Raw genomic sequence first — 26,854 nt, 5'->3', positions numbered from 1 at the left:
TCACTCTTGATGGAATATTCTTTGTGTTTTATGCCGCTTGTGGCATTAACTTCCAAATTACCGACACACACCTCTTTCAAATGGAAAATACACCATTCTGGGGAGGTGTTTCACATAGCTGCGGCTAATAATTCAACAAATAATTGTATCAATTAGTGGGATAAACAATATGATAGTCAAAGCTTCATAAAGGGATAATGAAATAAATCTGAATGCCCAGAGGTCAGGAAATTCTACACATTAAAGTTCTGTTTCTGTTTCATCATCCTCTTCTCCCTTTTTTGAGCAGTAACAGACATCTGAATATCTTCAGATTTGCGCGACCCATTCTGAGATGGGCTGAACAAATACCTGATAACATGTCCAAGTGCACTGCTGAATACACAATGCTGTTGACGTGCCACATTGTGCCACAACACTTCCTTGTAGGTTGGATCTGGTTCACTCGTGCACTGTTCTCAGATTTATTGCCGGGACACACCTTTCAGGGAGCCGGCATAGTTAGTCTGATCACACACACACACACACACACACACACACACACACACACACACACACACACACACACACACACACACACACACGCACGCACATGCATACACACACGCATACACACACACACACACACACACTGGATCAATCAAATTTATCATTGTTTATTAAGATTAATGAAGAAATCAAACGCACAGTTATGTAAAAAAGTATATTTTGTCTTACCTGCATGTCCTACCGGGTGCTGTTTGTCCTTCTGATCACTAGGTGACAGCAGTGAGTTCAAAGAAAACAGCTTCAGAGGAAAGTTAAAGCTTCACATCCTGCATCTTTACATGTTTAGCTCTATACCTACAAACAAAAGAGCTCTTATGCTTCACCACACAACTATGCAAAGCTGGTGTGGAACCGCCAGCCAGCGTCAAAAGTTATTATAAGCTGGTTTCGCACAATGCAAATTTAACAGTCACTAATACATAACCAGGGACTAAATTCTGCCCTTGCAGGAAAATGGAACACCTTCATACTCCTTAAATTGTGTTTTCAGGAGGAAGCTTCCTCGTCAATCTAATCTCTGAACTGGCACACAAGACATTTAATTTAGTAAATGGGAATTTACCATAGGCAACTTATTTTTTTTTGCAGCTTTCCCGCCACACATTCTCACTATTTAAGCGCTAAATTAAGTATTTTTCTGTTCATGTCATGGACACTAAACAAGTGATTGGAGCTCATCTAATTTATTTTGTTAAAACATTTATTCAAAATTGGAGACACAGACATGTTGGAAGCAGTTTAACATAAAAACAATACAACGAATGGCTGCACTTTTCTAACCATGCATCAGCGTGCCTGCATGGGCTTCGTGCCAATGATAATAAATCTCCTTGTGAGCGTCGGTGTTAGACAATAGAAAATCACTGTTGAAGATTCATTTTGATTTAAACCCCCCACCATAATAACAATCTTATTCACCTCATATGACTCATTTATATCAGTGCTGATAAAAACAGGCAGCACTTACATATACTTCCTCTTTTATTTTACGTGTATGCACAAGTTCTCCTCTGATGTGATTCCTGCTAAAAAATAATAGAGTCGTTTTTTTTTGCTCACCTGCATTACTTTATTGGCACCAGGTAAGAAGAGCCTTAAATTAGACCCACATTTCTGTAATTACATTTAACTTTGCATAATTTTGTGCGTCATGTAACGCAGGTGCACTGATAGTTTTCCCCACATGTGATGACCAGCCTCCCTCTGTTTTTACCTGATGCCATAGCAATAGCACCTCTGCTCCCTGTATCCTCTGACAAAGTGGCTGTTGCTTCGATCCCTGAGTCAATATTGACCGCCAGCCAGCAGGAGAGAGAGCAGCAGCAGCTGGGGAGAGGGCAGCCAGGCAAGCACCAATCAGCTATGAACACACACAAACATCAAATCTGTACTTCTTATTACATCAGCACGCCGTCGGTATGACGTAACTATCAACTGTTCATGCTCATTTGTAGTTCCCTCAGTTTTTCATGCATTTTCATAAATAGGTCGCAGTCCAATTTGCACAAGTTTAGTGGTTTTTATCCTTATCGAAATTGGAGAAAGAACACATTCAAATCCATTAAGTCTGTAGCTGAACTGTCCATTTCATTAAAAAAAAAAAAAAAGCTATATTTGAGAAGTAGCTTTGAGAGCACAAAAGAATCACGACAGAAATTCAATTAAACTGCACCGACAGGAGCACTTCCCAACATACATGCATCTGAGAGAGCTGGAGCACCCGCAAAAAGCCCAAGCAGACATGGGCACAATACGCAAGCGCTGTTCCAAAAGAAACAGCTCTCAAGTGCATCGAATCTACATTCTTTACGCTCCATGCTTTGTTATTCTTCTTTATCCAGACATGTCATATCGTATCACTCGTATTGAATCGTATCGTATTGTTCCATACTCCCTCAGGTCTCTTGAATTTACAATGTACCCACCTCATCTCTCATACCCACATTCAGATTTTTTGCTCCATAGACCAATGATTTGCAAACGCAGATTTGCTGAATTATAGCATTTGTTCTTGAAATGCACGGTGGTGCAGTGGTCAGCACTGTCGCCTCACAGCAAGAAGGTTCCGGGTTCGAGTCCCGGCTCGGGCACGGGAACTTTCTGTGTGAGTCTCCATGTTCTCCCCGTGCCTGCGTGGGTTCTCTCCAGGTACTCTGGCTTCTTCCCACAGTCCAAAGACATGCAATTTGGGGACGAGGCTGATTGATACTCTAAATTGACTGTAGATAAGAATGTGAGTGTGAATGGTTGTCTGTCTCTATGTGTTGGCCCTGGACTGATGGACTGGCGACCTGTCCAGGGTGAACCCTGCCTCTCGCCAGTAGATGCTGGGATAGGCTCCAGCCCCCCCCCCCCCCCCCGACCCTTACTAGTAAGGAATAAGCGGAAGATGACGATGGATGTTCTTGAAATACACTGAAAGACAATATCGCTTGCCTCGTTCTTTGTGGGAGGTGAGATAGGCTGGAGGACAAGTGATTTAATGTAGGAGACCCGTCCAGGCTCTTCGAGGCTTCACAGGAATCAGTGGGGAACCAGAAAATATTGAATGTAGCAACTGTAGTCTAAAAAGAATCTCACTGACAGGACACATCAACTGCAGCTGCAGGCGTCTTGGCTCAGTGGAAATGCTGGGAGTAACAGTTCCTTGATTTGTTGGGGAAGGGGGGTGAGATGATGCAAGGGGTCATACCGCCCTGATGAACAAATTTCCTCGTAATCCTCATATCTAAGCTATTTAAACTTCATTGAAAGTATGAACTCGGCGGGATGGAAAATCCCAAATATGTTCTGGTGTTTCGTATCGGCTGCTTGTCATTACATGAAAAAAAACTCAAGAGAGGTTTGAAAAAAAAAAGAAGCAAACAACATGAAGACAAATTTTCAGCGGAACCTCAAAGCTGCTCTGATCTGACGTGATTTAACAAAAGAAAAGAAGAGGAAAAGCTCAATCCCTGACTGCGCGCGCGTGCCCGCACACACAGACACACACACACACAGACACACACACACAGACACACACACACACACACACACACACACACCTTGTGCAGTCACAAGAGCAAACAAGAAGTGACTTTTAAGTCTCTAGCCTTATTCACACACACCACACACACCACACACACACTGCTGCAGGGCATGTTGACAGAGCCAACACCGTCCCCATGACACACACTGCCAGTGCTACAGACTGCTGGCTGCAGGCCTCTCCAGCTCACCCAGTGAAAGATCACCCACAGGTCATGTTTATGAATCGGGAGGAGTAGATGGATGCGAGTGCTCTCCATCACTTTCCTCATCTTTATCCTCACATGTATCAGGGAGCAGCAAACACAAATGTTCTCTGCCCACCTCCCCGTGATTCACAGGTGAGGTGATGGGACCTGATAAGAGTCGCCGCTTCGTCCAATGAGGAGAAGCTGTGATGCAATCAGAGCCTGATGGTTTTATGACAGATAAGAGTAGAGAGGTAACTTGTGATGATCATAAATGACTGGGAGGATTTGCATGATTAATTAGACTTTGTGTGGAGGGATCTTGAAACGAAGAAGTCTTATCTTCTATTTTACAGGGTCCCTGTTGCATGTACCCTACTCCCTGTGTGTGGGAGTTCTGTTTTTTTCTTTGCTAACACTTCCTGATTGACTCAAGTTTTTCCCAGATACACAGTGGATTGATCTGTTTTTTTTTTTTACTTCTGGTTTGGAATGAAAGTTTATAATACTTTCTCCTTGAGATTACTATTTTTCTTCCCACCTCCTGCATTTGTGACTCCAGAATGCAGAAAGAGCCATCCACATATATTTATCTTGAAACTAATAGCAACTAATGGCTGACATCTGTTTACACACTCTATAGTTTGTTTGTTCTGAGCTCAAATCAAAGTGTTAGTGGATTACTGAGCATATGGTTGGATAAAGGAGACGTGGATTATGCGGCATGATGAGTTTAGGAGTTTGTAAACAGAATGTTAGCTGCCGGCTACTCTTAGCTTCAAGCTAAATGTACATGACTGGCTTGTTGTACACGCTGGAGTCACAAAGACGTGAGGCAGGAGGGAGCTCCAGCTCCAAGACCTCAGTTTTGATGAACTTTTGGATAAAAGGAATCCATCAGCATTTCCAAGAAAGGGAATTCAAACAAGATATTATCATCCTCAGCAATCCAATCCAATAAATAAAGGCAGCACTGAATTGTTCGATTGCAGTATGAAAGGAAAAGGCAATGCAGTGTGTAACACATTATTTTGAAATTTACAAAATATTCAAACAGCATCACGTGTCAGGTATAATCTCCTCAAACTGACTGTCAAACAATAACCATCCAGAATCCTTCGAGCGTGACCGATTTTGGGTCTTAAAGTTGGGTTTAATCTTTACAGAGTCTGCAAGGTTTAATGCTCACAAATAAATCAGTATATCTTATAAATGTATGTGTCCTGCAGCAAACAAAAAAACGTTCCAAAAAAGCAACTAGATGCCGTGTGTCCTTTTATTCTGAGGAGGTAACGTGCATATTTTTTTTCTTGCTCTCACTCCCAAAAAGAGATCACACTGTGTCACTCTTTAAAATGTGTACAATTAATATAAATTACATTGTTAATAAGTCAGTTTTGGAGGTGCTCCAGGGTGGATTTGACCTCTTTACAGAGCCCATCTTTAGCTGTGCTAGCTTTTTATTTATTTATTTATTTTTAAGGGTAAATACAATACCGGCACCAATCCACCCAACTAACTCACGGCAAATTTCCAAAATCTTTGACTGTTCCTTTTAAGTCGTAACTTTGAAATTGAGGACAGCATTGAGGAAGAACTTTTTTCAAGACTGACGCTTCATTCTATTAGATTCTCGCTCAGATAACAGCGGGATTTGTCAACAAGTGGTTGCTTCCAGGCCGCGAGGGGGGGGATGAGCGGTCGGAGAGTTCAGGAGAGGGGTAAGGTCCAGCTCAGTCTGTGGAACGGTACGAGGTTGCTGGTTCCTGAATCTCACGCACACGCTATATAGCCCTTGCCCTTTTGATTTTCAAAACTTTCCTAACGTTACGGTCCATGCGCCCTTCAGAATTTGTGGTGACAAACCAAAGGTCACGAGAGGTCAGCGAGAAACCAGAAGAGGCCAAGCACACCTTGAGCCAACATCTGTGCTCACACAACGTCCTGAAACTTAAACTGGAACCGTTACACAAGCAAATCAGCTGCCGCTTTGGAGCGAAAACACATAAAACAAATTAATCTTTAATGACATCAAAGCCATCAGCTCAACTTGGCGCCACCTCATACAAGTGAGTCACTGTGATGAAAAAAGATATTTGATCCGTTTATGTGAATAACATTTGAAATGTGTTGAGCGAGAAGCACGAAGGCAAACGAAGCTCATGAGTGTTTCTTGTAATTCAGACTCCGAGTTTCCATCAGTTCAAAATCTAGGTTCCAACCATTGTTACAATAGTCCACAATATAGTTGCACGTCTCTATTTCCTCTTATTTATACCTTAAAATCGTTTTTTGTGATAGTACTGCCTTTCTCTCTTGAATGTCCTAAACGCTGTTATTAGCTCATGTATTTTCTGAATGTTCGCTGTCATATTGCAAGTGACCGTTGGAGACCAGTTTTTCGTTTTCCTTATGTACGCAAATGCACAAGGAATTACGACAAATAAATAATTCTAGAATCTTTACAACTTTGAAACTATCAGTCCATGTTTAGGATACAGAAATGTGATGGATATGTCGTGTGTGACTGTCATGTAAAAATGTAATATTTCATACAGCGAGCAGCGTCAAGATCTTCTTTCGTCATCTTGCATCATGCCGTATCGACATAGTTTGGATACATTTGCCACGTCAGGGCCAAAGGAGAATAAAGTCAGATGCCGCTAAGCTAAACGATAAAACACTAACGAAATGAATACAAGTGCCTTTGATCAGAATAGTTTTATCCAGTTTGTGTCGATTGCAGGCACATTTCTTTGTGACATGAGCTGCTGGTTGGAGGTGTGTAAGTCCATCATGTGTGTGATTCATGTCCCACAAGTAAGAGTGGGGATGTCCAGTTGTGGAGTCCAGGGATAGAACCATCATATGAGACAGATGATGAAGATGATGATGATGATGATGACGATGATGAGGCCCTTATGACTGGATTCATGGGGCCCATCATGGGGTCCTCCATCCTGAAAATAATAATAACAAAAAAAAAAAAAAAGATTCAGCGTTCTTGCAAAGGAAAGACAGGACGAGAGGAAAAATCGGGGCAAAGTTGACATTTCCGTAAGGTTTGGTGAGCCCCGTTGTCATGGTTGCGATTGTAACAACATAGTTAAGGTTAAGCAACAACATGGATTTAAAAAAAAAAAAAAAATCTTAACTTGCTGGAAAATGTGTAACTTCATTTTATCGATTGATGTCGCCTGATGTTTTCCGTTCATTCATATATATATATATATATATATATATATATATATAGAGAGAGAGAGAGAGAGAGAGAGAGAGAGAGAGAGAGAGTGAGTTGTGTGTGTTAATCCCTCTTAGGTGACAAAGACAAAGTGGAATTATAATTTAAATGTGCAGAAATCGTGATTTAAAACAGGTGGACACTGTAGCGTGGATAGCTGGTGTTGGTGTTAGTTGGTGTAACATCAAAGAGGCCTGTTTTTACCTTGCAGTTAAACACCTGATGCTCTCGTGTGTATCTATGGGACGGTTGTAAACATTTTCTTTTTAACCAATAAACTAAATATAAAGATAGGAACAAGTCGAGTGATGAGAACTCAGATCGTGTCCAGGTTTTCCTTTATTTCAGGCCGTCATGACAGTGCTGGAGCCTGTCTGAGGTGTCTGCCGGTGCAGGGACAGGCGGATGGTCCCTGTTGCTCAACATATGTGTCACCATCCTGCATGAAGACATAATGAGCAGATCGTGTCCGGCGCTGCGCTCCAGTGCACAGGCCGCTTTCACAACCGGCATGATGGTCTGTCTACTGGATCAACTTTTTTTTGCGGCTTGTTATGATTTCTTGTTAATGGTTGATAGATTTTGAATGGAAACATGAGACAGTGCCAGAATACGCAGCATCCGGTGTCATCCAGTGGTGGCCAGGCCTCAGACTTGTTCCTCACCTCGCACATGGAAAGGTTTCTAAAAACGCACTCTCTTGTATTTTCAGGACTTTTTAAGGACTTTTACTGAGGTCAGAATTTCTCAAAATGTGGTTTGGGGACCCTCGGGGGCCTTTAAGGGTCTCCCAGAGGGTCTCCATTAAAGATCTTATTTAAGTTTATAATAATTTATAAATGATTTATTAGGATTATTTCAACTTGTGTTTAAATCCTTTTGAAATAATAATAAGTTCCCTTCCAAAATAACATATATACTTTAAATGTTACTTTCCTAATTCTGTTGACATTTATCATTTCAATTCTTTGATGGCATTTCTTTGTTAGATATTTTTTTAATTTCTGGCTAATTGTTAGGTTTTTGAAAGAAATTCAGGGACTGACTGTGAACAAAGGTGATTAGATTAACACAAAAAATACTCAAGATTAAAGAAAAAGTGAAAAAGCTCATGAGAAAATGAGCAAAAAATTAAACGTGGCCATTAAAATAATGCATAATCAGATGGTTGTTTTTTTCTTATAAAAGTGTCAGTGTCAAATTAAATGGGGGTTTGTGACTTGTTGAGAATCATCTCGGCGGTCTGGAACGTTTGAGAACCCTTGTTTTAGTTCATATTCCCCTTCAAAACAGCACGTCCTCTGTCTCAAATCTTACGTTAACCGTTTGCGTGACAAGGATTGTTGCAGACAACAAACAGTTCTTTTATTCTGGCATTAAGAAAATCCATACGTTTCTTTGGACCCTAAAAAACAAACAACTGAGCCATGAAGTCATCGGTGGGCATGACAGACCTGCAGACAGACAGTCGTTTATCAGTTTCCACTGAGTTATTAACTTCACCCACATCGCGGCGGCGGGCCCTTTACACCAGAGTGAAGGGCAGCTGAGGTGTGTGTCTCACAGGGAAACTCATTACAACATTAGTAGGTGCAGATAAGGGAGCCTGTATACCAACTGTCAGGGCTTTGATGACCCCCCCCCCCCCCACACACACACACACACACACACACACACAGGACAAGATTCACAGTTAATAAAATAAATCAATATGATAAACATATATATATATATATATATATATATATATATATATATATATATATATATATATATATATATAATAAACATTCTCTTTGAGAGTTGAAGGGTCTCAGGACTGATCTGCATTGACTTTATTAAATGTTATGACCCTTTTATTGCCTTGGTGCGATGGGTAATCTATGGAACTGGGATATTTCAGTTGCTCCACTGTCCCCCAGCATGTTACATCAGGGCCGTCTCCGTGCGAAGGCCCTCCTGCTCATGGGTTTAGGGCAATCTTGTGCATTACTAATGATCAACCACATTGATACTACACTGAAAGATGACACATCCCACCATTAATTAGCTTGTTGTAAACCTCCATTGACAGGGGAGGAATCCTGCCTCTTGTTTACGATGCAGATGCTTTAAAGCTGTCATAAACACGGAGATAAAACCGGTAAGTTGCATGCTGATTTGTTCCAGAAAACAGGGCAGGTACATATATGTCTGTTTCCATGGCAACTGATGCCCTGAAAATGAGGTCTGAAAATCAGGGTCAAGTTCAAATCTGTTTTTGTTTTGTTTTTGTTTTTGTTTTTTGTTTTTTCTAAGCTTCACCTTCGAAACCACAGATTGTGTCACTTTTTTTGGGCACCTGAGCAAAAACTTTTTCGGCCCCAGAAGACAAGGCCCCTTAGTGCGGGGCCCTGAGGGACCCCACCTGCCTGACACTGAGTGAACAAAAGAGAAAGAAACCTTGTGTTGTACTTAATAGATCGGAATTCACATCAATGTAGAGGTCAGCAAACCTTTGTGACGGCAAAGGTGAAAATGTCAATTCATTTCAACTCACACACACACACACACACAAAACGTATTATCACATTTATCAAACTTTTAAAAAATGGTGTCAGGCTTGTGCACAATACAAATGTTGAGGCCCGCTTAAAAAAACACAAATGGAAATAGAAAGAAAATGAAAAAGAGAAATGTTGGCCGCGAACCATTGTCACTTAAAACACATTTTTTGTGTATCAGATTCATCTTATAGAGATGCAGTTTTTGCTCTTTAGAGTTTTCCCGACGACGCAATTTATATTTAACGTCTTTTTTGTTGTTGTTGTAAAACCACGTGACTTTAACGCTCCATCACATTTGATCTTAAAATGCCTTTGAAAAAAGGAAAATCCTGCAACAATTTGATTCTTGGAAATTTTGGTTCTTTTTTTTATTTCTTATTTTTTTGTTTGACGTTTAAAATAATTAATCATCCATTTTGTGAGAACTGAAAAAAAAACAACACCAACCAAGAAAGAAGCGTCAGAATCTTCAGTATTTATGTTCCTGAATTAGATTTGACAAAGTAAATGTCATTTGTTTACCTTCATTACGGTTCACAAAGTTGACGGACACAATCGAGCGTTTAGCGTCACCGCTCGTTCAGCATCGCCGCACCTGCTGCGGCTGCGCATCTCCGAGGTTCTTCTATCAGGATGAAGATGCGGACGAACAGCGCTGATAAACGATTTTTTTACCTTTTATTTAGAGAATCTCTCCACCCGGGAGGGGAAGGTGAAACGTGGGCCATCAGCCCGCTTTCACATGAATGATTTAGGGTTTGTTTAACTCCTGCCAGGACTGAAGGTTTATTGCTCTTTATTTGCAGACAAGACAAAAAGTGGAATCCAGCAATTGGAGTTTATATTGTTTTACGTATATTTACGCAGATAAGACAGAGATTAAGACCATTTGAGGATTTTATTTATTATTATTGTTTTTTAAGGGAAAAAGGGCTGAAAAGAGCCAATTTGACTCATTCAACGAACGAAATGAATGTTTATTTGATTTTTCGGGGGAAAAAAACTTGTAGGAAAAGATCAAATGTATCTTTTTTACTGAAAACTAATGCCCCCCTTAAGAAAGACGTATTTCGCTGACAGTTAAATTAATGAGGCCAGGGACATTAACGCATAATTAACAACCATCATTAAACTGATGACAATGACATTTAATAGCCTGCGCACAAGAACAACAATAGCAACTGTGTCGCCAGATTTGATTCGTAATTAAATAAAAGCCTTCTTTCTTCTCGATCACATGATTAAAAAGCTCAGCCGGGCCACTGAGAGCTCGTATCCAGCGATGATGAGGATATGTGCAGCTCGCCTTTCTCAAAAACTCTTTATGGCGCATACAACAGGGTCCAGAGTCCATGAAAGTTTTCTGATAAGAGGAGCCAATAAAAGCGGCTGTGCTGCAGTGTAAACACATGTCTGCCGGGGCCCAGCGCGGGCCCTCTCCTCTGGATTTACATAAGGTTCCCAACAGCCGGCCCACTCATTACCATGTTTTATATCCCCCGCACTGACGAAGCATCATGGCAAAGAGGCTCCATCCTCCTCCCCTCTGTACAGGGAAGTGAAGCAGCCTCTCGGAGCAGGTGCCAGCAACGCTCAAGTCCACTTTAACTGGACCAGAGAGGAAGAGGAGCTGAGTTTTTCCACTTCCCTTCGCTTCCTCGTCTCCAGCGCGCACTCAGCAGGCCTTTATGTTGTGTTTTTAATGTTCTCTAAAATGGTATCCAAGCTGACTTCCCTGCAGCAGGAGCTCCTCAGCGCCCTGCTGGACTCAGGAGTCACCAGAGATGTTCTGATCCAGGCCCTGGATGATATGGACCCGAACCCACCAAGCTTTGGAGTAAAACTAGAGAGTCTCCCCATGTCCCCGACTCCACCACAGAGCGGCAAAATGAGCGGAGGGGACACTGATTCTAAGCCCGTCTTCCACACGCTCACCAACGGCCACAGCAAGGGGAAACTCTCCGGGGACGAGGGCTCCGAGGACGGGGACGACTACGACACCCCGCCGATACTGAAGGAGCTCCAGTCGCTCAACACGGAGGAGGCCGCGGAGCAGAGGGCGGAGGTGGAGCGCATGTTGGCGTGAGTTTTTCAGACAGATCTTTATGTCTCTGTTGCTCTAGAAGAGTAAAAAACAAAAAAAGGTAGCATATATTTTTTTTCTAACTATCTTTTTTAATATATATATTTTCAAAATATATAGACAGCAAATAACGGGGCCATCCCTTAATTGTGATCCCAGCAAGTTATTTATTTTTCAAATTAAAAAAAAAAGTTGTAAAATTTAGTTTCGGTTACATAAAAAAGAGAAATTAGGCCGTACTACTCCTACTGCTACTTTCCCTTTGTTTACAATTTTAAAATGACCCGCCAGTGCTTCGATTTCACATTCTAGTTACTAATTATCTACATTATTTCTTTACCTTTGCAAAAAATATCAGCTGAACTTAGATCTATTTATTATTAACTATACTCCACCTCTCAATGATAAACCCCCGGCAGGACAACGAGGAGAAAATGAATCCTCAATAGTAACTTGTGGATGGCCATTTAGAAAAAAAAAAATGAAATAAGTAAAAAAAACAAAAACTATTATAACAAAAAATAAAAATACTACCGGTAATATAGGAATAATGATGTAATCATATTAATTTAAACGAGACCTCAGCTTATCCGTGTGTCAGTAAAAGCAGCAACCACAATCACGCGTCTGATCCATTTATTTCTAATTATCTCCACTTCTACAACGTGTTTCACTGTAAAACTAATATTTGAACCTCTAACGTGGGCTTACAGCACCGGAAGAATATCAAAACTAACCCACGTGTGCTTAAGTTATTATTAATTTTATTCTATAAATCATCAACTGAAAGATACACAGTGGCGTGTGATTAGAGTGAATGGAGATCTGGTTATTCATTGTCAAAAGTTATAACCTAACATCTCCTACTTCACCAGCAGACTCTCCACATTCTCCAAAACAAACAGAAGCGTGTAGATTCGCTATAATTGCTGGTGTCAGTGCGTCTGTGCCCGCGGAGCTCCGGGCTGGAGGGCCGCTCGCCATTTTACCTGCCCTACCGCCATTATTATTATTATTATTTTGTGAGCTTCAGTTGCTGAAAAAAATAATTTCACATGGAAACCCCCCCCCCCCCAAAAAAACAGCCCATAAAGGTAAGACAAGGCAAACATTTTTTAAAGTCTATTTATGAAGTGCATTTAAAAATCTCAATCCTGTAAAACTTTTTTTTTAATCTATTTTCACATATATATCCGATTTTTGAAAGAAATGTATGATCAGGTTGTCACTTAATTCTAATTTCAAGTTTTTTTTTTTAAATTAAGTTTGACTAAAGTAATCTCTTATTACTAATGTCCTTTTTTAATTATCTAACTGTGTCATCTAACTGCTTTTTAGTATCAATTTAATTTCAATTTAATTTTTTTTCTTTACAATTTTACCAAACGTCCGTGACCAGGTTTGTCAAATTTGTAATTGTTGCGAAGCTCAGTTTATTTCAACGTTTAACCTGTTTCATGACTTCAACTCAGTCCATGTTTCCCAACCTCACAGAATCCACTTGAACTAACCTTTGAAAATATTTACAGCCTATTGAACCGGCTACAGTGATAAACAGGTTAGGGGCCATTGTTACAGCTCCTTCCAACTTGAGGCCTTGCAAAAGAGTGGAAGTTTAGAGGGAGGGATCAAGTCCACTAACGGCTTTGCATTTGATGGCGAGTGTACATTAAAAAAAAACTAAAAAAAAAAACCCAAACTTTATCTAAAAATTGTTTTGCTCGTCACTCCTTCGCTCTGTAGCTGCATGTAATTCAGTGGTCAAATGAGTCATGTTGATTTCTTTTATCTGAACCCAGAGAGGATCCATGGCGCGCTGCCCGCATGATCAAAGGTTACATGCAGCAGCACAACATTCCCCAACGGGAGGTGGTGGACATCACTGGGCTGAACCAGTCTCACCTCTCCCAGCACCTCAACAAAGGCACGCCCATGAAAACGCAGAAGCGAGCGGCCCTCTACACCTGGTACGTCAGGAAACAGCGGGAAATTCTGCGACGTAAGTTAATATTTGAGTTTCTCACCGTATTGCTTTCACTTTATTAAGGCTCGGAATCTTTAGATATCAAGTTCCTCATTGCGCTAGATGACGCAGCAGTGCTGCTCACAGATCTGCCTCGTTTGTTCTTGTTATCAACAACAACAAAAAACAAAACAACATTTTGAGATATAGTTATAATACATGTGCTTCTTCTTATTTTTCAGAGTTCAACCAGGCAGTGCAAGGTTGTGGCAGCAATTTGACAGACAAAGGCAATCAGGATCCGGTGTTTTTTTTCCCAGAGTTCAACCCGTCTGGTCAGGGTATGGGTCAGCCAGGTGAGGATGTCGGCAGCGAACCCTCCTGCAAGAAAATGAGACGTAACCGTTTCAAATGGGGGCCTGCGTCGCAGCAGATTCTCTACCAGGCTTACGAAAGGCAGAAGAACCCAAGCAAAGAGGAGAGGGAAGCTCTGGTAGAGGAGTGCAACAGGTGGGTAACCATGACAACCTGAGGTGCCTTGCAAGATTTATATAATTGTGTTAATGCGATTCCCGATGTGTTTCCTGCAGAGCCGAGTGTCTCCAGAGAGGCGTATCTCCTTCCAAAGCTCAGGGCCTCGGCTCGAACCTGGTCACAGAGGTGCGCGTCTACAACTGGTTTGCCAACCGGCGTAAAGAGGAAGCCTTCAGGCAGAAGTTGGCCATGGACGCCTACAGCACGCCGAACCACAGCATCAACCCTCTACTATCACACAGCTCACCACATCATCCTCAGACCAGCGCTTCACCTCCCAGTAAGATGCCAGGTAGCGTTGCCTTGTGTGCAGTGAGAGGCGGGGTACGTTGTCATGCCCGATTTTATAGAATCGAGAGATTGTTTCCCAACAATTTAGATAATCGTTCAAACGGTGCACGACTTGTTTTCTCCAGTCTCCATTAGAAAATCTTAAAGGCCCAGTTGATGTGATCAGAGAGGCAGAGAAAGAGAGGACAAGTGATCAATGAGTGTGAGTGAGTGAGCTGAGCAAATGCCATTGTTATTCTGATCTTTGAAAACACACTGAGAACAATCCACATTGTACCTGCAATCTCCACTCCAAAGTCAGCATGGAGAAGCATGACACAAAGGGCAGCAATCCTGTGACAGGCCAGGGTCAGGCCAGGGTCAGGACGGGGGCGGGGTGTAGACATATCCAGATTAGCTCGCTATAACGTTGTCATTTCCACATTTCCTCCTCCCTCACAGGTTGCTAATGACTCAGTTCACCTAAACGAGGAAATGCTGCGCGATAGCACTCAGACCATTTCACCCTCACCTGATGTTTGCATTCAGAGTAATTAGTATTGACAGAGTCTACCTGGTGTGTATACGACATAAAAAACAAAGCTGATAGGCCTCACACAGCATTATCCCTCATGCCATCACTCACCCTCCATAAAACTGGGATTTGAGAGACTCACTCAGAGCCTATTGTGTCGTCTCGTGTCCGAACACGAGGCGCTTTGAAGGGAAAACAAACTGTTTGCCTTGGCTTGCTCTTTTACCTTTGGATAAACTGGCCAAGCTTGTGGATTGTCTATTTGCTTGGGTTTTCTTTTTTTTCTTCTTCTTTTTTTGTTGTTGTTGTTAGTGTTGCTTGGAACACCTGACCAGACATTGACCTCAGGTTGCAAACCCAGAGGGGTCAGCGATAAGGTTGTAGCGGCAGAAGGGAAGGATCGGGGGGCACTATATGCCCCCCAAAACTCTCCGCTGGCTGCTTACAAGGTGTCCTGCTGGCATCCTGCCGACAGCATCAGCTGTTTTTCAGTGTCAGCCCCTGGCCTGACAATAATATCCCAGCAGGGCGCCTCATTGCGTTGCTAGGGCACGGCCTGTATTATGCATGCTTAATGGACAATTAAAATCCTTTGGTACTACATCTCCCAGGCCTTTGATAAGGGGCTCCTCTGACTTCTACTCTCTATACTTCGCCCCAGCAGGTCGTCCTATTGTCTGTGGTGTATTAGAAGACTGCAGTGACTGTAACCTAGGTTCATTTATCTCTGCTGGGCCTTGAGGAGGGGACTGATTTTAAATCCTCCCCCCTCACCTTTATGGGTAATAGTAAAGTTGCTGAGTCTGGGTGCAGACTCGGAGCAGCAGGAGCTGTCCACTGGGGTATTGGCTCTTTTCTGGCCAGACAGGACTGATGACCCTTTCTTCGCCTATAGAGAAAGCTAGTAATCCCCCTCCTTGAACTGTCGCCACACCTTCAGTCATGAGGTCACTGCTGGGTCAGATCCACGGAGCTCCACTTACTTTGGAGGTTTTTATTAATTCTGTTTTGCTCGGTTGAGGAGTTGGTCACAACTGGATTGGCAGTCAAACTGTGTGACTTAGAAACACACCAAGATAGACGACATATTTTGTTGGCAAGCTTATGTGAGCAGGCACCTGTGTTGTCTCGTGCAATATTTACCTTCAGCTCATCTGCTAATCCTGTTGACTGAGTTTAAGTAATCCATCTCATTTAGGGCATTTCACTATGAAGTGTGAAACACCACTGACTGGAAAACGAGTTAATAAAATGTTCAGTGAAATACGTCAGAATTAGAGGCTATTGATTTTCTTGATAAGGCCTGGCGAAATGACTTTAAATCGATGTCACGACTATTTGAATAAATTACAGCTTTATTTACACTACCCTTATGTTTCCCTGACAAGTATTAACTCACTTAAAATGAGCAAGATTTGGTGTGAAGTTGTAAATGTTGGTTTTTGGAACATTTCTGCTTGGCATTCATGAGATTTTTTTTCTCCAATAAGCCTATATTTTACAACTCATTTTCAGCTATAGCTGTTTTTTTGCTTATTTGTGGAACTTTGGGTTCACATGATACTCCTATTTTTCACATACTGAAAAACGCATGCAAACATGTGAAAAAGTAATGTTTTTATTTATTTCTAAACGAGCCTATAAAGTATTTATTTCCTCTCGGTTTTGCCGAGATTGAAGCTTATTGATACTGATGTATCTGCTGACGCCAAAAGCCTAGTCTTGATTTGGGTTTGAGGATTTGCCGGCAGGAATGTCGCTGCAGAATCACAATACTGAATTTAAAGGGGCATCGTCTAGCAGGCTGTAGTCTGATTTTCATTAAATTTCAATTTATTGTTCAGCTCCATCTCAGTTATGATTGATATATGATTGATTGCCAAGCCCTATTTCTTCACTGAATGCTGAGTTAGCTGTGCTACGTCGCTCAGCGTGCTACAAAACCAGCAGACTCGGAGGTTTCAGATCAGACACAGTAGTAGGGGGCATATTCGTGGGTTGTGTGGTCACCTCAGGCTAGCTTGGAACAGGGACACACACAGTTAAAGATGGCCTGGCTCTGCACTTTTCTACTTCTCTGTATCTCCTAGAGAGCCACAAAAAAGGGACTGGATACGTCCTGCAGAGACCCAGGAGGTCTGTCATATGCAGGGGCACCACAATGAGCACTGCCTGGGGTTGGGGAGGCAGGCTTTGATATTACATGGCTCACACAGGGAGCTAGAGGCTTTTAAACCAGCTGAACTCTTTTGCTACCACTCCCCTTCTAAAGTTCTCGCCCTCCCCCTGTTCTCAAAGAGGTCTTTTGGGGATTGTGCCATCATGCCGGTGCAAAGGTTTACAGAATCTTCAAATCAAACTATCACTGTAAGTGCGTGTGCTGTCCTTCTGGCTTTCTCGAAGTCTTGGAGATTAAATTTGAAGTGGTCACGACGCACTCAGAGGTTCCCTACAGTTAGAATTATGGCAGCACCCATAGAAACAAAACTGGCCTGAATAGCATCCTTTTCTCCCTCAGACACTTAAGAGGTCGCCCAGTTCCGAGATAACTGCCTTTTTATGAGTCTTCTTCTATTGTGTGGCAATGGGGGTCATGAGTCCAATGAAGTGCTTTATTGTTCCGCGGCTGTGTTTACAAGGCACGGTGGAGGGTTGTGGGGTTGCTAGTGTGTCGCAGAAGACAATATGAAGTCTGGAGGTCTGGACAAAATGGAAGATAAGTATAGAGAGAGTGAATTATATCCATATCATGGAATAGCTCAACATTTTTTTGGAAAGTTGCTTATGAAAACATGCCACTGTCTCCTGTCAGTAAGCTGGAGTTTGGAAATAGGAAGCTGTCTTAGAGTCTCTAACAAAAAGCTGCCATTTGACATTTAGTTTAAATTGCACAAATCTTATTACCGTAGTTAATGAATTCTGGAGGAAATGTTGAGCATCTTAACATGCCAGTCTCGCACGTGAACCTGAAGCTAGCAGTCTAGCATATTTAGTCTACAAAAATGATTTCTAACCCTGACCAAAATGCAAATTTCCTCCAGCTAATCTCATGAACTCTGAAACATCACTTGCAGGTTTTTTAGGATCTCTGCTGCAATGCATATGATATATGTCTGAACGAAGATACTCATGGAACCTTAAATGACTCCTATTGTTCTCCCTGACACCTGTAGCATATTTAACATCCTGTTTCCATCAATGGCAATAAATCAATGAGCTTCTTACTGGTCACATTCAGTGTCTGTGCCTGTATATCAATACATCCTGTCATGTGTGTCCGACTTGCTCTGGGGCCGCCACACCTGGGTCATGGACGCTGGGCTCTGGGAAGATGGTAGATCTGAGCGCAAACACAGTCTGTCTGTGCACTGTCACAGTGAGGGAGGGGTGCTTCGTGTGAGGCTGAGACCACAGGATAAGAATGTGTTTGACATTGCTTGTAATTGTGTAATGTTTGCTCTGTTGATATCAGAAGGGGCCTGCATCAGCAAACAGACATTTGATTGTCAGTTGTGTGTTTGGTGGTGGTGGTGGTGGTGGTGGTGTGTGTGTGTGTGTGTGTGTGTGTGTGTGTGTGTGTGTGTGTGTGAAGCATTCCTTTGGGTTTCTAGTGAGTGACAGCGAGGGATCAAGTGATGCGATTAAACGAAGAGCTTCATTTTCATGCTGTGAATTTGGGGATAACGTCATGAGCAGCAATTGCGTGCTGATGGGGAAGTTTGACGAGTTTTGCTGTGAGTACACAGTGAATGGCCTTGGCTGAGCTACGCAGATAGCAGCAATGGACGGGTCAGTGTGTTTGTTTGTTCTGTCCTCCCCTGTCTGAGTCAAAGAGCAGGTGAGACTGGTGTGTCCTATTGACAGCGGCGCTGTTCGCCACAAAGCGAGGCTTACACTGCTATCTCGCTGCCCTATATAATTGTAATATTTGTAGGGCACAGTGGCTGTGAGCCAAGACAACTGAAACTAACCCTCTGTCTCTCTCTCTGTCAGTGCGTTACAGCCAAGGACCTGGTGAGGTCACCTCCTCCACGACCATCAGTCACCACAATAGCAACGCCATGGCAACCAGCCAGTCGGCGCTCCAGCAGGTGTCTCCAGGAGGACTGGACCCCAGCCACAGTCTGCTGTCACCTGACGCCAAGATGGTGAGTGAACACACCTGGGTCCTTCATAGCCTCAGATTAGATAAGACCAGACCTGCATTTAGCATAAACGTACAAAGCCGGCTCCTTCTGTGACTGACCCGGTGGCAAAAGCCAACAATTAGCACATTGTACTGCTATATTTGGAAGGTGGAGCTGAGGTGGCAGGCCATGGCTGCACTCGACCGCACCCCACGCCAGAGTGCGCCGGGCTTGGTCATTACTCAGCCAATAAACCTGACAAAGAAACATTCTGTTCTTATTGATTAAACGCCTTACAAAGAGGAGCCACAGGTGGAACACTGCCAGATAAATGATGCCAACATTTGATTATGCGCCATGGCCTTTTTCTTCTGCTTCACAGTTTCTCCCCTCTGCCCTAGTTCAATATTTGATCAGTGACAAGGAAAGCTGTGCATAGGCCCATAGCATTTGAGCTGTTGTGCAACAGTAATACAAAAGTATGATTCACCATTGAAATATGTTCCTCCTGATAAAGATGAGATTGCCATACATTACCAAAGCATTTTAACATTGGATTTATTATGCAACATACTTTTGTGGACTGTGCACTAGTTTTCCTATCAGTTCCTGACACCTCTGCCTCTCGGAGCAGCCTTGTGAGGGCAGTGCAGTGTGCAAGGGCCGAGCCAACAGCTTCTTATCTGCAGATGTTCGTCTGGCAGCTCTCGCCTCTGTGGGCAGCTGGCAGCGTAGTCAAACAGACCGACAGATCGCATAGGTGGAGCCCAGTCCAGATAGGCAGTACTGTAAATGGCTGGAGAAGTTGTGTGTGTGTGTGTGTGTGTGTGTGTGTGTGTGTGTGTGTGTGTGTGTTTTAACCAAACACTAAATGATATAAGCATGGAATGATGTGAACGATTTAGCATGCTGATACAAACATCTGCCATTGAGTTACATTAAATGTACAGTAGGAACACAGGAGGACGTTTTAGTATAATTTCTCTGTCTTTTTTTGTTCCTTATCAGTATCTGATTGTGTGCTATGTGTGAGTGGAGTTACACAAGCAGTGTGTTTTACAAAAGTGTCAGAACAAAGTCAACATTTATGTCTGTTGTTTGTTTAGCAGCCAACATCTGTTTCGCCACGAGGGAATCAGATACTCCTTATTGTCTGTATAAATATTAGAGCAGAGGACTGAGTTGCTGTTGTATTTATTCGTCACAGCTGTCAGCCTACTTAAGGCTCATGGATTCCAGGCACTTGATTGCCTTTCCTCATAATCCATCACTTATTTGTGAAGTTTTTTTGATTGGAATGATTATGCAATTGGGGCTGCACGGTGGTGCAGTGGTTAGCACTGTCGCCTCACAGCAAGAAGGTTCCGGGATCTTTCTGTGTGGAGTTTGCATGTTCTCCCCATGCCTGTGTGGGTTCTCTCCGGGTACTCCGGCTTCTTCCCACCATCCAAAGACATGCAATTGAGGAGTAGGCTAATTGAATACTCTAAATTGACCGTAGGTATGAATGTGAGTGTGAATGGTGGTTTGTCTCTATGTGTTGGGCGTGCCATGAACTGGCGACCTGTCCAGGGTGAACCCTAACCCTCTCGCCCGTTGACGCTGGGATAGGCTCCAGCCCCCCCGCGACCCTTAATGTAGGAATAAGCGGACGACAATGAATGGATGGATGGATGGATTATGCAATTGACTAATTTTCAATCAGTTATGTTGGATGTGCTTTTCCCAGATCTCAGGTTCAGGCGGAGGACTTCCCCCAGTGAGCACGCTGACCAACATCCACAATTCCCATCACAGCCATCAGCAGACACAGAACCTCATCATGCCTCTTTCTGGAGTCATGGCTATAGCTCAGAGTAAGTCCTCCTCCTTTCACAGTCCCAGCACAGAAGTCACGACTTGATTTCATCTTGAGGGTCTTATTTGTTCTGATGTGACGTCTGGTTGCGTGTCAACAGGTTTAAACACGTCACAGTCTCAGACGGTGCCAGTGATCAACAGCGTGGCGGGGAGCTTGGCAGCGCTTCAGCCCGTTCAGTTTTCTCAGCAGCTCCACAGCCCCCACCAGCAGAGCCTGATGCAGCAGTCCCCCAGTCACATGAGCCAGCAGCCATTCATGGCAACAGTCACACACTCGCACAGTCAGTAATTCAATTTTAAAAAAACAACCTTGAGTTATTGTATTTGCATATCAGTTGTATAAAATTTCTCCCACCTGCTTAGGCCTCAGCAAATGTGTCACAAATTTGATTTGTCATTGTAGCCATGAGCAGCTACAAAGAGTTATATATTATTCTCCAAGGATTGAATTTAAAGTTTGAAACAGTGATATTTTTCAACCCAAATTCAGTTTTTGTGTCATGCATGAACAAATCAAATTTCATTTTAGTTTATTTCTAAGCTGATGCGCAACAACCTAATTATCTGTCTTGACTTTGCAGTGTATCCTCACAAGCAGGAGCCCCCACAATATTCCCACCCGTCACGTTTCCCCTCAGCTATGGTGGTCACAGACGCCAACAGCATCAGCACCCTCAGCTCCATGTCCTCCAGCAAGACGGTGAGTCTTTTTTAATCCCGCATTGCACAGACCACAGTTAGATGATGGTTTTCTTCCTGTCACTTAATTTTTTAAGACAAAATGTCTGTGATCATCATGTTGCAAAAGACTCAGCTATAAATGAGATATTGCAGAAACAATCCCCAAACTTTGCAAAAGGTTCTTTTCAAATTTCGTTTAACTTTAAACACTTTGATCAGCTCATTCATTACCTGTTGATATAGAGGAATTATTCACCTCGCCTCACTCTGATCAAGCAAAAAACACAATGGTAGCACACACTCACAGCAGGAGCTAGATTAGATTGGGGAGAAGTGTGTGTGTGTGTGTGTGCGTGCGTGTGTGTGTGTGCGTGTGTGTGTGTGTGTTATGATTGTGTGTTGATTGTGTGTTTAATTCCTGTCACATTAGGATGCTCCGGTAAACAAGATGGTGCAACTCGGGGGTCTCTCCTGGGTAAATACAATTTTATTAGTTCAGTCACGTACTTGAAATGAGTAAAATCACCAGAATTTCATAAAAATCTAATCATTTCAGTCAGTTCCTCTTGTTTTTTCAAAGCTTTTAATTGCCTCTTGGGGTGGGACTTGAAGAAATGCTTGACTTTTACTCAAAAACAAGATGGATATACAGATACAACACTCCTCAGAATTTCTATTTCCTCTAATTAATCACTTGTTCCTTCACCCTGAACAGAGCTTGATTAATGCTCCCTCCTTTCACTTTCCTCTCCCCGGCGAGTTACCTCTGCCACCAGGAAATGAGCCACATTGTTAATCTAAGTTCTACTTTCTTTCATGCAACAGTGAGGCTGCAGATGAGATGCAGGGAGGGGGTCAGAGCTTCTCTCGCTCTCTCTCTCTCTCGCTCTCCTTTTTGGGTGATTACACCTCTTCCTCTTTCCTACTTCTCCCTGCTCGCGGTGATCGCTCTAGCCTGAAATGTTGTCCACGGTGCTTTCACACGCTCAATTTCCCACGCTGAGGCAGAGTGCTTGTACCGCTGCGCTGCTACTGACAGACTGATGGGTTGATGGGATGAAAGGCCAGAGTGTGGTGTGCTGGTCCCCCCCGTGTAGTCAGGAAGTAGCATCAATCTCTTCTGAAGCTATGAAATAAACCTGAACGAAGTACTTTAGACACAGTGTATATCTTGTGCTAAAAGCCATAACCTGCAGCACTCAAATCCTTTATCTTTGTGCAAGCATAGTACACATTATTACAAGTCCTGCATCCCATTTATGACATGTATCTTCAGAGAAATCCTCTTTCTATGGAAAACAGCGACATAATAGCATATACACAGTAACACAATTACACTGTTAATGTTAATATATTAGAATTAGTTGCAAACAGTAGTTTGTTTTATAACAAATATTCTCAAATATCTCTTGTCTGAAATATTGGAGCCACTTGTTCTTTGAATCAACCACCAACAGGCTGGAAAATTTACAGAATAAATCTCCTTACAATGAATATATTTTTTGGAATAAATAAAAGTTCAAAAGAGATATTTGGTTTCATTTTTACAATCTTTGTAAAAAAAAAAAAAAAGAAGATAAAAACAGTGACACTGGGTAAGCCGTCAAAAAAGAAATAAAGTTTTTTCTTCTGAAATGTAGTAGAAGTCAGTACTGGACTCAGTACTCAGCCAAACCTATTTATTTCAAGAGCTATTAGCAGGCAGGCTCTCCCAGGTATTTTCTTATCAGAACTTTATTTGGACGAGGCAGCCTTCTTCTCACGGCAGGACCAGCATGCTCAGGCTTTATAACGCTCATTGTTTACCAAGAACCCTCCATTATACCTGGGACTCACCTCTGCTCAGAGCCCTGCGTCTAATGACTCAGGTCTGAGCTGCAGGTCGGCTTTATCAGGTGAGGCTGTTTGCTGGCAGTCACGGAGGGGTCAGCTTTCTACACCCTCCCCCCACACGCATGTGAAAAAAAAAAATGAATTCCACAAACAATCTAAAAAAGGTTGTCAGGAGAAGAGGGGTGAGGAATCTATTTGGTCAGGTGTGGCCCTTGGAGAGGTGTTTACAAAGGTTTCTTTCTGTTTGGAAGAGATGCTTGTGTGTGTTTCTGGCCTGGACAGATTGTTTTTATTGTTTTATGCAACGTCGCCCTGCTACATCTAACGCTTTGTCCCTTCTATCGTCTTCTTTTTGCAGTGTCCTCTTCAAGCGTGGTGAGTGTCCACCTGACTTCCCCGGTGCCCGGCAACCGGAGCACATTTTTCCACCCTCTCACTGCGGTAACCATGACAACTCTTAATAACTGGCAATGGTGCGCTGGATGATGAGTCAGTCAACAAATGAGGAGTGACGACAGCGGGAACGGCAGTGAAAATGAAAAAATGGGACAGAAGAGAGAAAAACAACAACAACAACAACAACAACAACAAAACTCACAGTACCTGCAAGTGAGGAGACTGGATTCCCCCTCTGCCACACACAAATGATCAACCCGGATGTTTGATTTTAACACAGTATTCAAATTTCATGTCCCTTTGCAAAACAGTAAGTGACAGTCATCCCTTCTCTGGCATTACAAAGGAACAAAAACCGCTGATGAACTACGTGGACCTGAAGAAAGACTTTGGGACGTACTGTGATTTAACAGAGACTGTGATCGGCCTCCTGGACGCCCTCCACGGCTTTGCAAATCAAGCTCCAAAAACAGGACTTGTATCACCTTGAACTGTGTGACAATCACAAAAACTCCGTCCTGAAAAAAACAAAACAAAACTGTATTGATCTTTCATTCGCGATTTGACATTCTGGGCTTGAAAAGGAGTCTTCCATGCTTGTCTTTCACACTCAGTTGACTGTACTGGTGTTTCACCGATGACGAGTGCCATGTGAGGGATTCATCATATGGAGTTGTTCAATGTGTATACTGTGATTGAAAAGACTTTGACAATCTTGAAAGGACTATGCAATACGTCTTAAGTTGTATGCAATGCTTTGTATAACTGTATTCTGCACAGAACTCCACACACTTGAGACTGGAAATAATTATGCACTATCAGTGAAGTCACCGTAAAAAAAAAAAAAAAGCAAGAGAGAAAGAAAGAAAGAAAGAAAGAAAGAAAGAAAGAAAGAAAATGATTTCAAACTTTTGATAAAGCTGCCTGTAAAATAACACAAAAGCAGACAAGCGTGTGACGGATACGTCCAAGGATAAAAATGTAGTGTGGGTACTGCTTCTATTTGTCACAAAAAAACTAGCCTGCCATATCTGTAAACCTGGTCTTGCCTTGGGGGAGGACAAATGAGTCACACAGTCTGAATGTGGCCCTTCCCCTCTCTAGAAACCTTTTTTCTGTTGTTTGCACACAGGTTCAGGTGAATTTCAAGAATGGGACTCGCCCCCTCCTCTCCCCTCCTTCTCCTGCTTCCTTCCCAATAGGACAAATATTGTTCATAATACTCCTCATCATAAAGAACGAACACGAACCCCCTGGGTTGAATGAAAATATTGACAGGTATTCCAAAACAAAACAGTCATCATCGTCTGGTAATTTGTGCGAGATGTTGTTGTGACAGCGGCTGAACTCATCAAACAAAGATTCCGCGAATACTGGGGAGAGGAGCTGAGGGTCCAGGCCCCCACGCTAACAGTATTAGACACATTCCCAGTGCTGGAAAATGATGGGAAATTTTGAGGTGGGGGCACAGCATGGATATGTCTTTGTCCAACACGTCGGATGGAGGCAAAAACACTGCATATCATAATATCACAGGTGTGGGTAGATCCAGTCTCCTGTTCAATATTAGGTCAGCATACATTTTTATCATTGTGTTGGTTGGTTTATGACTGTTCTAGACATTTACTGCCATCTGATCAGAGGGCGCTCATACTCGTGTGACAGGACATGATTTTCTTTTCCTCTTAATGTATTATTTTTGTATAAAATTGAAATCAATCATAAATCATTATTTATACTTTCTGAGAAAATATTGATATTTCAAGTAAAAAGTTTTTTTTTTCAAAGTGAATTTGTGGTTTTGGTCATTTTTTAAAAATTATTATTATTATTCCTGATTCATATACAGTCCATGGAATTTCTTAGAAGATGCTTTAGTCTTTAAGTGTTGATAGAACTTGTATTTCAGCAGACCGATATTTCTGTTAAGGGTCATGGGGGGGGGGGGGGGGGGGGGAGCCTATCCCAGCAGCCTTCAAGCGAGAGCGGGGTTCACCCTGGACAGGTCACCTGTCCATCACAGGACCAACACACAGAGACAGACAACCATTCACTCTCACAGCCACACCTACAATCAATTTAGAGTATCAATCAGCCTCGTCCCCTCTTGATGTCTTTGGACTGTGGGAGGAAGCTGGAGTACCAGAGAGAACCCACGCAGGCACAGGGAGAACATGGAGACTCCACACAGAAAGATCCCGTGCCTGGAACCTTCTTGCTGTGAGGCGACAGTGCTGACCACAGCACAGTCTAAATAATCCCCCCCCCCTCCAAAAAAAAGAACAAAGAAAGCCAAACCAAAACAAAAATAATCTACAAAAATTCCTGAACCCTTCAAGGAAATGTTGCTAATTAATGGTTATTCAATTAATTTATTTCACAGCACCCTAGCAACAGACCATGCAAAACTGTCATCAGTTTTTTTTAATTTAAGCTTCTTTGCGTCATAAAATTGCTTCTTGCTCGTCCAGGTTTTCACAGGTCCAAACCCCAAATGGCCCAGATATGTTCCACCTGGATCTAAACAAGGCCGGCCTCTGATTCGTAAGCTGGGACCGGAGTACATGTTGACTCTGTTGACTTCTAAGCTGATTGCGTAAAACTAAGTTACAAGCTATCAAATAAAACGTATGCAGGTTGAACTGTGATACCGTTGCCATCCGTGTCCTCCTTGGCAAATTACGGTTTTCTGTTTCTATTTCTCACTTGCTTCTTGAAGCAACATGGAAGATCACCTCGTTGTGTCAAATTACCAGTGGACAATGGAGCCTGTTTAAGATCAGCTTTGCAGATTTCCTGGATTTAGCATAAGAAAGTTAACTGCCCTTTTGCTCTATAACACTTGCTCATTCATTACCAAAGCTGCTAAAATTAGCATTGCTAATTTGCTCAGGAATAACAGGACTGATCCAGTTCCGATTGACCACTTAAAAGTTGGAACTGAACCCGAACAGGTCCCAAAACTTGGACCGGGTCCCTTGACACCTGCATACAGTCGTTTATTCTGTCATGTTGGACTAA

The 26,854-nt window shown here is 42.6% G+C and overlaps 1 protein-coding gene across 4 annotated transcripts; it reads left to right on the top strand.

Moving 5' to 3' along the window:
- Positions 1-10,909: 10,909 nt before the first annotated feature.
- hnf1ba (HNF1 homeobox Ba) lies at positions 10,910-25,593 on the top strand. Of its 4 annotated transcripts, none has more exons than XM_086216613.1 (10): positions 10,910-11,633; positions 13,434-13,633; positions 13,918-14,107; positions 14,188-14,423; positions 18,930-19,084; positions 20,793-20,919; positions 21,022-21,204; positions 21,505-21,623; positions 22,035-22,079; positions 23,796-25,593. In XM_086216613.1, the coding sequence occupies exons 1-10, from the start codon at positions 11,254-11,256 to the stop codon at positions 23,814-23,816; spliced, it is 1,656 nt and encodes a 551-aa protein (XP_086072739.1). In that variant the 5' UTR covers positions 10,910-11,253; the 3' UTR covers positions 23,817-25,593. The 4 variants fall into 4 exon arrangements, with proteins under 4 accessions (XP_086072739.1, XP_086072738.1, XP_086072736.1 ...); XM_086216610.1 differs by having other exon boundaries at positions 10,915-11,633; positions 13,840-14,107; XM_086216611.1 differs by having other exon boundaries at positions 10,920-11,633; positions 13,840-14,107; positions 14,188-14,411.
- The last annotated feature ends 1,261 nt before the right edge of the window (positions 25,594-26,854 follow it).

This window comes from Aulostomus chinensis, chromosome 10 (assembly GCF_037954235.1).
Source record: "Aulostomus chinensis isolate RoL2024-O1b breed Wild chromosome 10, RoL_Achi_v1.0, whole genome shotgun sequence".
NCBI lineage: Eukaryota > Metazoa > Chordata > Actinopteri > Syngnathiformes > Aulostomidae > Aulostomus > Aulostomus chinensis.
The sequence above is the reverse complement of the archived record's forward strand: the minus strand, read 5'-3'. Positions and strand labels throughout refer to the sequence as shown.